Source organism: Madurella fahalii, assembly GCF_045866475.1.
Source record: "Madurella fahalii IFM 68171 DNA, scaffold_2, whole genome shotgun sequence".
NCBI lineage: Eukaryota > Fungi > Ascomycota > Sordariomycetes > Sordariales > Madurella > Madurella fahalii.
Genome location: NW_027263972.1, coordinates 6,905,976 through 6,921,392, shown reverse-complemented (window position 1 = coordinate 6,921,392; position 15,417 = coordinate 6,905,976). Strand labels below are relative to the sequence as shown.

Below are 15,417 nucleotides of genomic sequence, written 5' to 3'. Positions count from 1 at the left end.
ATACAGGGGCCAAGCGTGCTTGCGCCCCAACTACGCCTCAATTCGCGCCTCTCCCCCCACAACAGTTCCTGCGGCACGCCCACAAGCGACCCAGTCTCTGCGCCATCCCAGAGGTGTGGTTCCGCGGCTAAGAATTTGGTGCGGTCAGCTGCGGGTTCCGGGTCAAACGGCTCTTCGAACAATCTTCCGTCTCCTACGGCTACTCTCAAAGACCAGGATACAGTATTGTACAATTCAAGTGGCGATGGAGTTCTCTTGCTCTCTTCTCAAGACCGACAATTGTAAAGGGATAAATTTGGCACTTGCGGCCCATCGCAGGGCAGCAATGGCAGCTATTGCGGGGCTATGGCCACGCGATCTGCAGGTGTCGTGTTACCTTCAGCCCTAAGGCAAGTAAGAGCGCACGCTGCGGCGCGGGTGGTTTGAAACCTGCGAGGGAGCGGCACTTTTGCTCACGCGCACATGGCCCCATGAGTGAGGAGCCCGGTCTAGAGAGATAAGGTACCTAAGGTAGGTAAGGTATTTAACTGCATCCCCCGTCAAATGCCGATGGATGCTACCGTGACCATAAGCGCGCCAAGTAGTAATTACACAGGGCATCCGCCGAAAGCAAACATGAGCACGTCTTCAGACCCTCAGGAGTTTAGGAGGCTCATTGAGTCAGCTGGCAAGATTCACATGAATGCCTTCCAGGTATCTCCAAGACTCCAACCTGATCCTCGTGGCTGTTCATAGCGGCCGCTAACATTCTTTGCAGGTGGCTATTGGAGTTTTGACCGGCTTGGCCCTCTTATGCTTCGTCGCGCGGATGTGGATACGGCTCAGATACCAGAAGCGTCTACGCCTAGACGACGCTTTTCTGATTCTAGCCGCTGCCTGTCTGGTGGCGGCCGTCGGCATCTTGTACCACATCACCTATTTCCTCTACCTGCACTCAGCTGCTCTGCACGTACCCCAGGTTCTGCCTGAGCTTCTGGCCAACTTCAACCAGCTTCTCGCCCTTCAGAAGAAAGTGTATCCCTTTCTAGCCCTCATATGGACGACCACGTTTGCCGTCAAGGGCTGTTTCTTGGCGTTCCTGCGTCCGCTGGTCTGGCACATCTCAAAGCACATGAACCGGTATTATTGGTTCATCGTGTACTTCACCGCTATCTCCTGGGCGTTTTGCGTCGCGGATCCCTTCATCATCTGCCCCTACTTCGGTCTGGACGCAGTGAAATGCTTTTCTTCTACCGTGGACGAAAGTAAGACGCTGGGGCTTACCTCACTCGTCACGGTTCTAGATATACTTAGCGACATATTCAGTATGATAACCCCCTCCCCAGGGTTTACTAGCGTTAGAAGCTAACGCCAATTCACAGTCATCAGCCTCCCCATCATAGTTCTCCGTAGCTCGCAGCTCAGCAGGTCTACCAAGTGGGGCCTGGGCGTCTTCCTATGCCTCTCCATCTTCATGGCGATCTGCGCCATCGTCAGGGTAGCCGGCTTCTATTACGAGGGCAAGGAAGACGACACCTTTTTATTCTTTTGGCAGCACGTCGAAGGCGTTGTGGCTGTCATGATGGCATCCATCACCGCCTTCCGTACATTGTTCGTCAAGCCGACAAAGACCGCGGAGGTCACTACGCTTCATAGTCCTGCCGGGGGCCTTCTACACAGAATCTTATCCCGCTTCCGTTCGCTGGCACGAGCACAGCCTAGCAGCAAGGAGAAACCCCTCGAGTTAAACACAACAATGTCAGGCTCCAATGATGATTCACCTTTCCTCAAGAACTTCCCCAAGATTCCACCACCCACCTTTTCCGGCCTTCGAACCTTTATCCGCAGAAACAACCGAAGCAGCGTGACGACAACTACCGCCACGACTACTACTTTCTTTCCTCTGGATTCCGCTATCGATCCCGCAGAGTCAGATTATCATGCCATTCTCAGGACGCAAAAAGTAGCAGTCGCCAGCGTCTCCCCAGCCACTTCATATGACTGGCAAATACCAAGTTTTACTTACTATTCGCATGGAAACGCATCATCGTATCATGCTCATGTTTCAAGCCCTGCTTCCTCTTCGCATGGAAACGAATCTTTACCCGGGCAGCAACTGCCGAGGTTTGCGGGTTATTCAACAAATGGACAATAGCCCTCTTGAAAAAGCTATTAGCGTCGGATCTTGCTAGTTAAAAATGTAACTTAGACGCTTATCACCGAGACTTCAATACTGGTAATGACTGACGAGGCGGGTGTAGTCGGATATTGGCTGCAGATAGGACTAACATGGACTTTCAATAATAACATTTGCGGAACACGAATCAAGCCTAGGCTTTGTGGATGTTTGGCTAGACTGTAGTCCTCACTGATGATCTTGTCATGGCGGTTGACTGTTAAAGCTATCTTACCGACGCGCCGTTCACCTGAACAGAACCTTTAGGAGCAGTTGGTCTTTGTGTGCACTTGACTACGCCACTGGTACCCCCATTAATGTATTGGCGTACTGTCTAGATCATGCCATGGGTAGGACTTTGGACGATGGTTACTAGAGTATGAATGTTGGTACCCCTGGTCTTGTACCACCGCTCTACGATGTGGCCAACCGCACCACACCTATCCAGCTTGCCTCTTCACACCTTTCCTAGGATCGCCATCATCGCTACTCAACCAGCATTGCTCTATTGTACTGCAATTACTCGCATTTACAGACCGTTCCGGTGGGGACTGTGGTAAGCAAGGAGGTTAGTTGTAGGTCAGAGAGGAGCAGCGTAGGCCATCCGTACCACATGGGCACGCAACACCGATCGCCGCTATCTGTACCTCGGTTTGACACGGACCTCTAAAATATCGGAGGCGGGATTAACTAAGAAGGAGAGAGAGGCTTACTACCACCGCCAGGTGGACAGCTGTGTACCGTAAACACAAGGTTGAACAATCACCGAGTGTCATTAAGCCCCTTTGTCTTCAAAAGCTACTCAGCGCGAGAATGGGCCAACTGTAGATGCACTAGGTGGGGGTTGACCCCAAGTGGTTCCGATCCACCTACAACGCTGAATGACCGCCTGGCTCCGTCTTGCTCGCCTGCGGGTGAGCCGCTGGGGCGAGCAAAAGTGGCGAGCGGCGCGCCGCTCATCCGGCTTCCCCCCATTGGTGGAGCGGCGCGAGGCAACTGCACAATTATAACATATTCCCGCTGGATAAATCTCCGATTTACAAACCATATCCATGTCCCCTCGCGGCCATTGTTCTGGCTAAATCAACACGTCCTTCCCCTGATGTGTAAATTAACCTCGGGCAATCATCGTCCGGAAATCAACGCCCGACACCGAGTACAAACAAGCCGCAATGTCCTCGTTCAGCTTCTTTCCTATACTAGCCCTTAGTGCTGGATGACGTTACGAGTTGCCAGCTAAGCTGCCCAGCATGTTTTCCGCTTCTCGTTTGGCCGCCGTTGCGGCGTCCCTGCTGCTCTCTTCACGATGGGTCCTTGCAATCCCGGCGTCAGGGGATGACTTGGGTCCCCGGATGGCGGCGGAGGTCGCTGCTGCCGAGGACGACTGGCATTGGGTTGCCACCTGGACGTCGATGCCACAGCTCGTGGAGCCGAATAACATGCCTCCCTCGCCCTTCGTAGGTTCCCTGCAAGAACGGCAAAGCATAGAGTGGTGGGGAAAACTGACATAAGGATACAGAACGGAGGCGGCGCCGTCTTCAGGGATGCCACCTTACGGCAGACACTGCACATGTCAATCGGCGCTGAACGGGTCCGGATCCAGATCAGCAATACTTTCGGTGGGAGCGACTTGCCTATCACGGCAGCCTCGATCGCCCTGCCCTCGGGCGGCAGGGCCGGAGTGGCCGGCATCGACACGGCCACGCTCAAGCCGCTCACCTTCCGAAACGGGTCCCCATCCATCACGATCCCGCGGGGCCAGGTCGCCTACACGGACCCCATCGACTTCAAGATCGAACCCCAGTCTAACATCGCCATCTCGCTGTACTCGCAGAGCGGCCAGTCCGGGAGCAGCATCACGGGCCACCCCGGCAGCCGGACGACATCGCACATGCAGTCCGGCAACCGCGTCAACGCGGCAACGCTCTCGGGGTCCAACACCAAGCACTGGTACTTCGTCAGCGCCGTCGAGGCCTGGGCGCCAGCAAACCACAGCGCTTTTGTCATCCTCGGCGATAGCATCACTGACGGGCGCGGAAGCACGGACGACGGCAACAACCGGTGAGATTTTTTTTTTTTTTTTTTTTTTTTTTTTTTTTTTTAATGCGTTCTACAACATGAGCATATATTCATCCAACCCCTGGTTCACACAACAAATAACTAACGAATGGGGGTTCTGTTTACCTCGCCAACCAAAAACAGCTGGCCCGACCTCCTGATCGCGCGCATGCAAAAGGCGGGCCTGACGCACATCGGGGTGAACAACCAGGCGGCGGGCGGCAACGCGGTGCTGCAGGGGGGGCTGGGGCCGACGCTGCTGACGCGGTACCGGCGTGACGCGCTCGAGACGGCCGGGGTCAAGTACGTCATGATCTTCGAGGGCGTCAACGACATCGGCGGCGGGCCTACGGACGGCGGCTCGCAGACCAACCTGGGCAACCGGCTGCAGCAGGCCTTCCAGCAGATCGCGCGCGACTGCCACGCCGCCGGCATCAAGACGATCGGCGCCACCATCACGCAGTTCAGCGGCAGCGGCCAGTCCTACTCGAACCCCACCCGCGACCAGACGCGCGTGCGCGTCAACCAGTGGATCCTGACCAGCGGCACCTTCAACGCGACGGTCGACTTCGCGACCATCGTCGGCGACCCCAACCGGCCCAGCCAGCTGGCGAGCCGCTATGATGGCGGCGATCATCTGCATCCGAACGTGGCTGGGTTCCAGGCCATGGCGGACGGGTTCCCGCTGGAGTTCTTTGATTGAGGTGGGGTTGAAGAGAGATGAACAAAATGGGGGTGTAAATACAGCGATTCAGGGTATCTGCAGCGAAGTACATACGAGACGTAAGGGAATGACGTTACGGACTCATGAGCTGAACCCTGGATGATGCTTGCGTGTGTGCTTGTGCTCGCAGTCCCTTCAGCTGCATCATGGGTTTGCGTCCATCACTGCAACCTCGGCCTCTAGCAATGCCTTAGACTTCGCAGAGCGACTGGTGATCGATGCCTTGAACGGCAAGACAATTCTGTATGGTAGGATTAGCACAGCCTGAGTGCCCGTTGGGGCCGTTGCAGCCATGCTGACTTACGCCTGCCCCTTAAACGACCACTCTGGCTCAAAATGGACTGGCTTGCCGTGCGGCCCTAGTGGCCAGCTGATATCGACGGTTGCAAGCATCGTGGCCAAGATAATGAGAAGACTGTTAGTAGCTAGGTGCTTGCCGATACATACGCTTTATTCGGCATTAGCATCTCACTCAACCCACCACCAGGCCGTGCCTTGCTTACCGCCTTCCAAATCCGAAATTCCCTACTGGGAGTGGTTCGTCGTTGCCGCCCTGAATCTTTGGCAGATACCTCTCGGGCCGGAAACGGAATGGGTCGGCATAGACGAGTTCGTCGTGCATCATGGCCCAGACGTTCTGATAGACGATTGTGCCCTTAGGAATAAACATGCCGTTGTAAACGTCATCGGCAATGCTGGCGTGTGGGATGCCAAGGGGAGAGAGCGGGTTCATCCGGTACGTCTCTTGTAGGACGAGGTTCATATATGGCAGATTGGGAATATCGTCCCAGGTAGGGAGCCGATCTTTACCTACGACGCGATCAACTTCGGCCTGGGCGCGGCGCTGCACCTCGGGGTTCTGCATTAGGTATAGAACGAGGAGCATGACCGTGGCTGTGGTCTGATCGATAGCTCAGTACCCTGGCTCAACACTTTGCAGCCCGCATAACATGACTCACCGTGTCATTACCCGCGATCGTCATGGTTGCGGCTGCCCCTTTGATGTCCTCGAGCGTGAACTCATCAGATAGCCCTTGACGAGCGTTTCTACGCCAGGTGCTAACCCTGGAATGAACAAATGACTTGCAGTCCGTCATTGAATCCTAGAGGTCCAGAAGTAGTCAGCTGACGGACGCCGCGCCCCCCCTGATCAAAGGCAAAAACCTACAGTCTGCTCTAGAGCGGCCTCAAACGGCAATCTAGTAATATCCTCGATAGCGGACCTACAGGTACGAGCATAGCGAAGTCTCTCCATGAACGGAAGCCAGTCCGGTAGGTAACGAGCTGGATGCACGGTTCTATTAGATTTATTTGTGAATACCAGACTAGGCAAGTCGACAATAACTCACTCGCAGGAAACCGGTCCATGATGGAACTCGCTGGAGCGCCAGACTTGCCGATCGCGTTCGCAGACTCCTCAGCCAGCCGGATCCACGGGCTTGACGGACCATCCACCTCGAGGCCATACGCAATTTTGAGCATAATCGCCACGGAAAACTGTCGAACCGAAGTGGCCCAGCCCTCAGGGGCGTCAAGCATCCCCTTGCAGCATAGGAGCGCTTGCTTCTGCTGCATCGCGGCATACTGGCCGACGTTGGATTTGGTAAAAGGCGGCTGCAGAATTCTCCGATGCAGATGGTACTTTGGGCCCCAGCGGAGCCAGGTCAGGGTCGGGGACCAGCCCATCCTGTACGGCAGTCAGCGCGTTGGCATGTAGCTTGTGCGTCGATGCGCTGAGCTCACTCCTCGAACATGACGAAACGTGGCCGGTCGGCATAGTTCGAGCCCCGCTTCTCGAGCAACTCCGTTGCTGACCGGAGGCTGTTCAAGACGATCCACTTTGTACCAAACGTCTGAAAGAAGAGCACATCGCTCTCTGTAGGAGCAATGAGTGGAAGCCAGTTGTTAGCCCCCTTCGGCGGTGATGCGGCTACCGTTTCGATGCCATACTGTACTCCTTTGCCCGCTCATCGTACCACTTAAAGGCAGCATCTTCGGGCACCGTGCGATAGTGTCCAAGAAGGAAATCTGGTGGGGGCCCAGGAGGGAGTGGGGGTCTGTGCCAGTCGCGCACCAGGCGAAGAACACGGTACGCGGCTGACAGAATGACGATAGCGAGTCCGAGGACGGCCAGAGGGCTCGGCAGATCTAGTTCCATATTCTTACCACAAAGGGAGAGGCTGGTCGGAGAATTGCCGCGTCGGGGCGAACGAGGCAGGAGATGGTCCATATGTACATCCCGGAGGGCCCGGCTCCATGGTGAGGAGAAAGAGCGTAATCAGATCGACGGCTAGCGACTGCAGGCGTGAGTCGACGATGTTGGATCGCGTACTAGTCGACTGCATGGCAGCGGGTCCTTGCGCTCTCGTCGCTCGACGAGAGGCATGCTCTTTGCGGCTTGGTGCATGATGGCTTCGGCCCTACCAGAACAGAGCGTTCTGCGATTCGGTATCCGTATCTTGTCCAACCATAGTCGGGCTGGCCCGTTAGGCCACGGTACAGCAAGGAGGGCAGAGTTGACTGGCCGTGATATCGACGCTAATGTACGTCTGGCTCCGCTTCTTGGTTTTGGTGTCGCGACGAAGCGATATCACCAAAGCGCCCCTATATCTGGGGACAGCCATGCGGCCTAGTCTTACCTGACACAGCTGCAGAACATGACCGAGTGATCGTCACTCCGCAGTGTACTGGTGTCGTGTGTTATGTAGTGGCGGGCAGCATAGCGATTCGGCCTAGGGTTTTAAGGTTGCATTGCAAGTTTGCGAGAGATCCAGCACGCCGAATTACCAGCCAATCCAACGCACCAAGTTGGGGCCTGGGTGCACGCCATTTGTGACGGCAGCAAGGCAACGCATGCGGCACTTGCTGTCGGTGAAGAAAAAGCAAGGGGAATGAGACCGCCACAACGGAGACGAGCACGCGGGGGAGATGCCAAGATTTGGCTGAATGATTGGCAGGCGAGCGACATTATCAATCTCTCCACGCCCAGTTATGGTGCAAAGGTGATAGTGTTATGATGATCCCTGCGCCCCCTCTCTGCAAGCTTCGTATTTGGGCATCGGTGTGAGGAGCTCTGCAATTGATGGCACCCACCGGAGTGTTGCCAAAAATAATATCCATCCCCTGCACCTGTATACACGTACTGTATGTACTGTACACGGACTGGTAGCTTCTGGAAGCCGTGGGCGGGACGAAGAAGCATGACGGCTGAGCCGGGATGCCGGGATGCTGGGATGGAATGCTGTGACGACCTGAGTCGGTGCTCTCACGACTAGCGTAATCTCGGGTGTCCCACCGCCCTGCCAAAAGCGGAAGTCCCCACAGCAGGCCGCTGGGGCATCTGCTCAAGTACATAATGTACATACAGTACGAATGCCAAGTTAGCGCGACCGCGTTCCGGCCTTAATTTCTGCTGGCTCGCCGTAATTTCAGGGCTCCTGTGTCCCTCAACAACGTGCTCCTCCGTGAGCTGTTGGTCCTCTCCTTTGAAGCCGGATTCCCTCTGCGCGAGCTTTCCGCTATTCATTCGTTTGCCCATCATCTCGACAGCAATGCCTACCAAATCACACCACCGGTCGCGCTCCTCGATCGACCGCGTCCTCGATCTGCTGGCAGACTTGGAAGACACGCAGATCACGCTTCTCCTGGACGACTTGAATCACACCACCCCGAGCAATGTCCCCGTCTCGCAGGCCATCGCCCTCTTCGAGCAGGGCCCTTCTAAGCCGAAGAGGAAACACGACCGGCCCTCGTCACCGGTGAGGACGCTGCAGGCAGAACTGGAACGACGGCATAGCAAGAGAATCTCGTCCGCACCAGAGCCGCGAGGGTGGTCTAAGACAGCATCGCAACCGACAGCGTCCCGACAATCGACGACGATAACGGTCACGGCCATACCTGACCCGTCCGAACAACCTTCCGACCGATCCCACCGTCTCTCGTTCACACTATCCACTCCTGCCCTTGCCGGGCGCCAGGAGACCCCGGCCAGTCCGTCTCCGGAGCCTCGGCCCAGATCGTACAAGAGGATCAGCCGCCCAATGCTCCTCTCACCCACCGCGACAGCTGAGCTGCACCATCTGTTGCTCGCGTACTTCAGCGATGCGCCCGTTTCGACGACCACAACAGCCACGCCGTCACCTACCACCCCGAACATGGGTGGATTTCCCGCTGCTTTCTCTCCATTCGAACCAGAACCGGAACCAATTACCCCAGGGCTGGATTTGCTCGAGCCGTCGCCTACGCGGACCCCGCAACTTGCGGCCGACAGGAGTATCAGAACGACGCCCAGCATGAGCAGCATATTTGAGGTTTTGAGGTCACATTAAGCAATATTTCCACCGCCATGTTGTAAGATTACTGGGTGCTAGATTGTATCATCAGAGATCGCGAATGGTATCCGAGCTGCAGAGCGTTTTTGCTTTCCAAGACTTGGCCAGAGATGCGGCGTTTCGATATATCCGTGCGACCCCTGCCAAGGATGTCCTTGCTCCTCTCTTTCTCTCCCTTCCCGACCCGCCGGGTCGTCCAGACATTCCACTTCCTGGTTTCGAAACACCAGATTACCTGATTAACCCGATCCCCCGGAAAAACCAACCCCAACCTGCTCACTCACCCTCCCACTGGGGTGCTTAATCAGCCCCCCATCGCCCTCGCTCAGCAGCCTCTTCACCCACCCCACCCCATCCTCCCACCACCCTTGCCGCTCGGGTCGCACCCGCTCCATGCTCTCCCGGTCCAGCGTGCCCACCGCCACGTCCACGATGGGCCCCAGCGTCCAGCCGGGGCCGCGATCCTTCGAGTTACACCACGTCAGCCCCGTCCCGCACCGGCTGCAGAAGCACCGGTGCACCCCGGGGGACGACTCGTAGTGGGCCAGGTATGTCTCGTCCAGCAGCTTCTGCGGCGGGTTCGACGCGACGCTGGCCGACGGGTACACCCGGTCCGCGGCGCCGTCACCGTCACCCGCATCCCGCCCCGTCGCCGCCGCCGTGCTGGGATCGGTGGCGGCTCGTTGCTGTCGGCGGGGCTGCAGCGTGAACTCGACCCAGTCCTGCGGGCAGATGAACCAGCATTGGATGAGCCCGCCGCAGCCGCGCCGGCAGCTCTCGCAGTGGTCGAGGCTGACCAGCGGGAGACGGGTGGGGACCGTGGCGGTGGCGTCCACGGGGGTGGGGAGGGCGTTGGGGATGAGGGGCCGCGAGGGAAGCGGCGGGACGGTGATGGTGTAGCGGATCGCGGTGCACAGGCAGGACCCGGTCAGGGTCAGTTGTTCCGGGGGGAGGAAGGCCATTTTCTTTTGCGTTTCTAATACTCTCTGCGAGCTGCGAGGTTTCGGGGTTCGGAGGCTGGGGGTTCGTGGAGATGATGGATGGGCGCATCGTCGTTTCTGTAAGGGCCTCTTAAGGAGGCTCTGGCCACGTCAACGGCGGTGATGCCTGGATAGGGGGTTATATCGGGGGTGTACGCCAAGGCTGCCCCGCAGGTTGCAGGATGGTGATGGTGGTGACGATTGCGGGGTGCTGCCTGCTGTTGTGATGCGGTCGAAGCAGTTCCCAGTAGCACTGCATGCTGCAGCGGCGCTGTGTTACGTAGTATGCTGTTAATCTCTCCAGCCGGTTACGACACCGAATGTCTACATGTATGAATGCTCAAGTTTGCTCAGATGGTAGCTCCTCCCTAGCCCTACTTCACTGACCGGATAATCAACTGGCCAAAAGGCAGAGCCCATGGATAAATTGTTCAGCATGATGTCGGGAAGTTGTTGTTCAGATCACCTATATGTACAGATTGATCTTGAAGGGATCATTCCGCAAAAATAGAAGCCAGGCTCCTTGATAGTGACGGCGCTCTGGCAACTGTATTATTAGGTGTGAGCTCGAGAAGGGACGGCCAACCATTGCAAAGAAAAATTGGTGTTGTTTCGTGTGTAAAAAAACAAAGCTGGGACTACGGGCATAAACAGGTTCCTTCCGCCATAAACAGCGTTGCTGGCGAACCACGATTGTGCTGCATGTTCAGCGTCGAAGGTAAAGTAAAAGTATAGGGCATCAAAAACAAGACTCTCCAAATTGCTACAAACACGTAACTGTACTACTGACTTGCAACATTAACTAGAACTAGTAAGACAGGATGAGGTAAAATACGGAACAACGCTCTCTCTACCCACCCGGCATCATCAACAGTAAGTACATATTCCGTTAAAAGTTTCAAGAAAGTTATTGTCAATAATGCACAGAGCATTTGAAATCAAGCTTAACTGTGTCACACTGATTAGGAATCACGCAGAGGAGTGAGAAAGTGTTTGTATTATATTGGTACCCAAAAGAGCTTCAATTTCTGGAGGAAAGAAAAGAAACTTCGGAACAAAGGAAAAGGCGCCAAGGAGCTGGCGAGCGTGTCAAGCCCATCCGAGCTTGTTACGGTTTTTGGATTCTAATTAATCCCAATGGCAACGTTTCGCAGCACACACCGGACACTCCATGAACTTAACCTCGACAAAGGCCTTGCAGCTTGGGAGTCACATCCTCAACACGAGCTTTCCATCTTTGCACGCAAAGGCGGGATCAATCGGTCGCGGGTGCGCCATGCCCCAGCTGCAGACGGCAATGTAGTTGTCTCGCAAGCAGTAAATCTTACCATCTCGGTCGCAGGGATGCGGCGGCGGCCCCGAGAGACCACCACCTGCTGCACCCGCACCCGCATTTGCACTTTCAGCAGCGCCGACAGTGCTTGAGCTCAAAAGAACGACGGCAGAGATGCCGGCAGAGAGCGACACAAAACGCATTTCTGTGTTGGTGTTTTTGTGGTAAGTTACTTGGTGGTGTGTGCAACGTTAACGGTTCTTAAGTTGAAGCTCTTACGTCAGGGGTTGCGGATGAGATGAGGTGATACAGAACAAGAGAACGATTCGCTTAGTTTTATAGATCCGCTGCAAGTGCTATTTGCTATGTAGCGGTGGGCATAAAGGACAGAAACTATCTCGTACTGTTCACGATAGACAGTGGCATTGTACCTTTCATGTCAGGAATCGCCAATGCTGTGCTTTCGTTCTGGGCCCCTTGCAAGGAGAAAGGGCATCACTGACACAAAGAAATGAAATCGCAGGAGAAGGATCTGGGTCAATAGTGTTTGGGTATAATGCCTCTATCGTATGAATTACAATGTTGTACAATCCTCATTGATGGAAAAGCCAATGGCGCAGCATGGGCCGTCGCCTAGGTGCCTCGGGGCTGGGGTGTCTTGAGATGGTCGGATCAAGTCTTTAGGAAATCGGCGGCATCGCGGAATGCTCAAGAGCACGCACAACTTCGCCTTTTTTAGAGTGCCCCTCCTAGGAGCTGCACAATCATCATGGCAATCCGGACCTTGAGCCCAACCCGGCGATCCGTTTTCGCAAAGTCGTCCCTCGTGACGATGGTGGAATGTTTCTTCAACCACTGCTGTTCCTCGGCCAATCTCTTCTTTAGCTCCTCATTCTCCGTGACGATTAGGGCGTTCGCTTCTAGATCGAGCGAGTAGCTGCGCTTCGTGTAATTGGAGCTACCGATCAGGCTAATGGACGGCGTTTCGTTCCCAGGGAGCGTGATCCAAAGGCCTTTCGCGTGGTAGGTCCAGCCTCCTGGTTCGCCGACCGTGCCTTTGCGCCACTCCCTGAGCACCGTCGAGTCCTCGCGCTGGTGCTTATGGACCGCGTGGACAAATCGCCGTGCCAGCAGAGTATAGGCGTCTGGGAGGAGCCCCGAGACGCCCGTGGACTTGTAGAAGCCGTTTGCAAATGGAGACGCGGTGATGACGGTATTGTTGTGCGATTCAGCCGAAAGCAAAAGCTTCGTAAGCGAGGGTGCCGGGTTAAAGTAGCCCGCGGTAAAGGTCCATGACGACTTGGCATACTGCGGAGACGATAATGTCCTCAGGACATGTGTGACCGCAGGGAGCTCCGTTGAGGTGTCTGGTGACAAAAGCTGCGAGAACTGAGCCAACATGTAAACCGACGTATCCCTCTTCTGCGGTGGCGTTGCATCGTAGGCAGTCAGCGGAGCCGTCTTGGGCGATATCAAGCCAGCTAACAGGCCCGTCGACTCTTTGACAAACTGTTGAGAGTCTTCTAGCGGTGATGGTGCCGCATTGTTCTCGGGCCAAACCATCTCGAAGCCGGCTGGAGAGCTCGACGGCTTGAGAAGAAAGCTTAGCGACGACACAGCATTCTGGAGATTCGCAAAGTACTCGGTGATATCCTTGGACGAAAACAAGTGGTAACGATCCTGACGGTTCGTGAAGTAGTCGTTGGACAAGTTGGCGCCAGAGAGGATGACCTCGTCGTCAATGCCATACAGCTTCATGTGCTGTAGGCCCCAGCCCTCGTTGATTCTCTTTGGGATGTACTTCTTCCTGAGCCCGGTCAGATTGGGGGTGTGGTACATGCGGATCTCGACGCGGTCGGCGCCAAACTCAGCGACCAATGGGGCTAGGAGCGATGCGCATGATGAATCAGGTGCCTCGCGGGTCCCTCGCAGGGCGTCGGTGAGGATGCTGAGCTTGAGCTCGGGTTTCGCGCGGAGTGTCTCTTGGAGCGTCGCGATCTGAGAAGTCATTCGGTTAGTAGAGAGCGGGGAATGCTGATGCGCCGGTGCATAGTACTGACCAACTCCCTCTCAGATTTGCCGATGTAAAGCGTTGACAAGAATATTCTCCGTTCGGCATTGCGGATCTTGTCCTGTTGCCTGGTCAGACTGGGTACACGACGACAGGCTCGAAAAGAACAACCTTTAGGGTCTCGTAAAACTCGGCCGGCGACTGCAAGACGCGGATCTGCGAGCCGTTGATCTTGAACGACGGCGCTATCCTATCCAATTCACCCACGAACGGCGCAAGCATGCCGGCGCTCGAGGACGGAGGAGAGCCCGGTGGTGCTGCTCCGTTCGCAGGCATTGAGAAGTGCCGGCATTGTGGTTTCGCATACCGTGTGAGCGGCCGCGGGACCGGAGCTCTGAGCTTATTGGAGCATCGTGAAAGACTCCTGGCCAGCATAGCCGCAAGAGACGGAAGCTGCAAGGGTTATGGACAGCGGGTGCCGGGAAGCTACTAAACCTCGTCTGAATTCTAGGAACTCGGTGTTGTGCAAGCCGAGAAAAGCGAGCTCCGACTTTGCGACGGGTCTTGGCAACTAGGGTTCCACACTGGGTGTGCTTATTGGCTCGGAATTACCCAGCCCCAGCAGCGCCCGGATCCGCTGCGTCAGTCGGCCCATCTTGGCCGCAACCGCCAGAACAACTGCCCGAATTGCACATTCCAGCATCTGTGAAGGTCAATTGACCCGCCCAAGCCACCATGTCGACTATCACGCGGACCCTAGGCAATCTGCGCAAGATTGGCCTGAAGGTTTGTACTGGCTACAGACCATTGGAAGCGATCGGGCGCTGACAATGCGACCACAGGAATACTGGCACCAGCTCAATGTGCGCTCCCCTCGCCGTCTCTGACCTCTCGCGCACAGCTAACCCCGCCGCTCCTCGACCACAGTACATTGGTACGCTTGGAGTTTGACACTCACAAATTACCGGCGGACAGCGCTGACGTAGGAGAACACAGGCGACACCAAGGCCGGCGTCTTGGTCGGCACCGACAGGTTCGGCAACAAGTTCTACGAGAACGCCGAGGAGCTGCCGCGTACGTGATCGCCACCAACCAACCTCACCACGGAACGCAAAGGACTCGTATTAACCGCCAACAACTGTAGTGCGCACAAGATGGGTGGACTACGCCAAGCAGGACTATGATGCGTATGCTTCCCCCCCTCCCCTCCCCTCTCGTCGCCCATCCTCTCCGCTAACCAACAACCTCCCATCACCACCGCAGTGGCCACATCGAACCGCTCTGGCACGCCTGGATCTCGTACGCGGTCGACACGCCGCCCAACCAGGACCCGCTCCGGGCGCTGGCCGAACGGCCCTGGGTGCCTCGCACCCACGTGCCCAATCTCACCTTCTCGCGGGGAGCGTACAAGACATACAGCACGTGCGTCGATGCAGAACCCCCCCTCCCCTTCCCCCCCAAGTCCCATGCCGTAGGTTTTGGTTCTGCGGATGTGCTGACGGCGGTCACAGGACGAAGCCCAAGATCCAGTCGTGGGAGCCGTTCGCCGCCCCGCGGTAGAAACGGCGGTAGGAAACAGCCTAGAGGTTGGGTTTGGACGTGTACATATGCTGCCGTTGTGGTCAATAGACTGCCGTTCAATGTAACCGATTTAGTCTACAGCGTTTGCTTTTTGCTCTGGTTGCTGTCTGGTTTTAAGGGTATCGAGTACTGATATACAACGGCCATTGGGTAAGCTCCCTAGGTGTTGGCCGAGTACTCAAGGGGACGCACGGTTCTCGGTGCAAATCTTGCGACTCGATAAAGGAGTTGGCACGACTGTGCGATTGTAGCATGTAAAATAAGTAGGACGTAGAACAAGCGCTTCCTATCTACAGTATAACTA

General features: G+C 56.0%; 7 protein-coding genes across 7 annotated transcripts; 4 read left to right on the top strand and 3 right to left on the bottom strand.

Annotated features, from left to right (window-relative positions):
* Positions 1–615: 615 nt before the first annotated feature.
* Positions 616–2,134, top strand: MFIFM68171_04770 (Rhodopsin domain-containing protein; the record flags this gene model as incomplete). Its single annotated transcript, XM_071060190.1, has 3 exons — positions 616–693; positions 758–1,304; positions 1,362–2,134. 3 exons carry the CDS (start codon positions 616–618, stop codon positions 2,132–2,134), a joined length of 1,398 nt encoding a protein of 465 aa, XP_070916291.1.
* A 1,271-nt stretch (positions 2,135–3,405) lies between these two features.
* MFIFM68171_04769 (uncharacterized protein) lies at positions 3,406–4,916 on the top strand (the record flags this gene model as incomplete). The annotated part of the gene is made up of 3 exons (XM_071060189.1): positions 3,406–3,612; positions 3,675–4,216; positions 4,358–4,916. The coding sequence occupies 3 exons, from the start codon at positions 3,406–3,408 to the stop codon at positions 4,914–4,916; spliced, it is 1,308 nt and encodes a 435-aa protein (XP_070916290.1).
* A 165-nt stretch (positions 4,917–5,081) lies between these two features.
* Positions 5,082–7,095, bottom strand: MFIFM68171_04768 (uncharacterized protein; the record flags this gene model as incomplete). The annotated part of the gene is made up of 8 exons (XM_071060188.1): positions 5,082–5,178; positions 5,242–5,385; positions 5,441–5,838; positions 5,897–6,040; positions 6,106–6,221; positions 6,287–6,624; positions 6,681–6,813; positions 6,888–7,095. The coding sequence occupies 8 exons, from the start codon at positions 7,093–7,095 to the stop codon at positions 5,082–5,084; spliced, it is 1,578 nt and encodes a 525-aa protein (XP_070916289.1).
* A 1,393-nt stretch (positions 7,096–8,488) lies between these two features.
* MFIFM68171_04767 (uncharacterized protein) lies at positions 8,489–9,265 on the top strand (the record flags this gene model as incomplete). Its single annotated transcript, XM_071060187.1, has 1 exon — positions 8,489–9,265. One exon carries the CDS (start codon positions 8,489–8,491, stop codon positions 9,263–9,265), a length of 777 nt encoding a protein of 258 aa, XP_070916288.1.
* A 242-nt stretch (positions 9,266–9,507) lies between these two features.
* MFIFM68171_04766 (uncharacterized protein) lies at positions 9,508–10,230 on the bottom strand (the record flags this gene model as incomplete). The annotated part of the gene is made up of 1 exon (XM_071060186.1): positions 9,508–10,230. The coding sequence occupies one exon, from the start codon at positions 10,228–10,230 to the stop codon at positions 9,508–9,510; it is 723 nt and encodes a 240-aa protein (XP_070916287.1).
* Positions 10,231–12,256: 2,026 nt separating this feature from the next.
* Positions 12,257–13,967, bottom strand: PGS1 (CDP-diacylglycerol--glycerol-3-phosphate 3-phosphatidyltransferase; the record flags this gene model as incomplete). Its single annotated transcript, XM_071060185.1, has 3 exons — positions 12,257–13,519; positions 13,582–13,653; positions 13,704–13,967. The coding sequence occupies 3 exons, from the start codon at positions 13,965–13,967 to the stop codon at positions 12,257–12,259; spliced, it is 1,599 nt and encodes a 532-aa protein (XP_070916286.1).
* A 300-nt stretch (positions 13,968–14,267) lies between these two features.
* On the top strand, positions 14,268–15,092 carry MFIFM68171_04764 (uncharacterized protein; the record flags this gene model as incomplete). Its single annotated transcript, XM_071060184.1, has 7 exons — positions 14,268–14,318; positions 14,375–14,395; positions 14,460–14,466; positions 14,529–14,606; positions 14,677–14,719; positions 14,796–14,954; positions 15,044–15,092. 7 exons carry the CDS (start codon positions 14,268–14,270, stop codon positions 15,090–15,092), a joined length of 408 nt encoding a protein of 135 aa, XP_070916285.1.
* Positions 15,093–15,417: the final 325 nt, after the last annotated feature.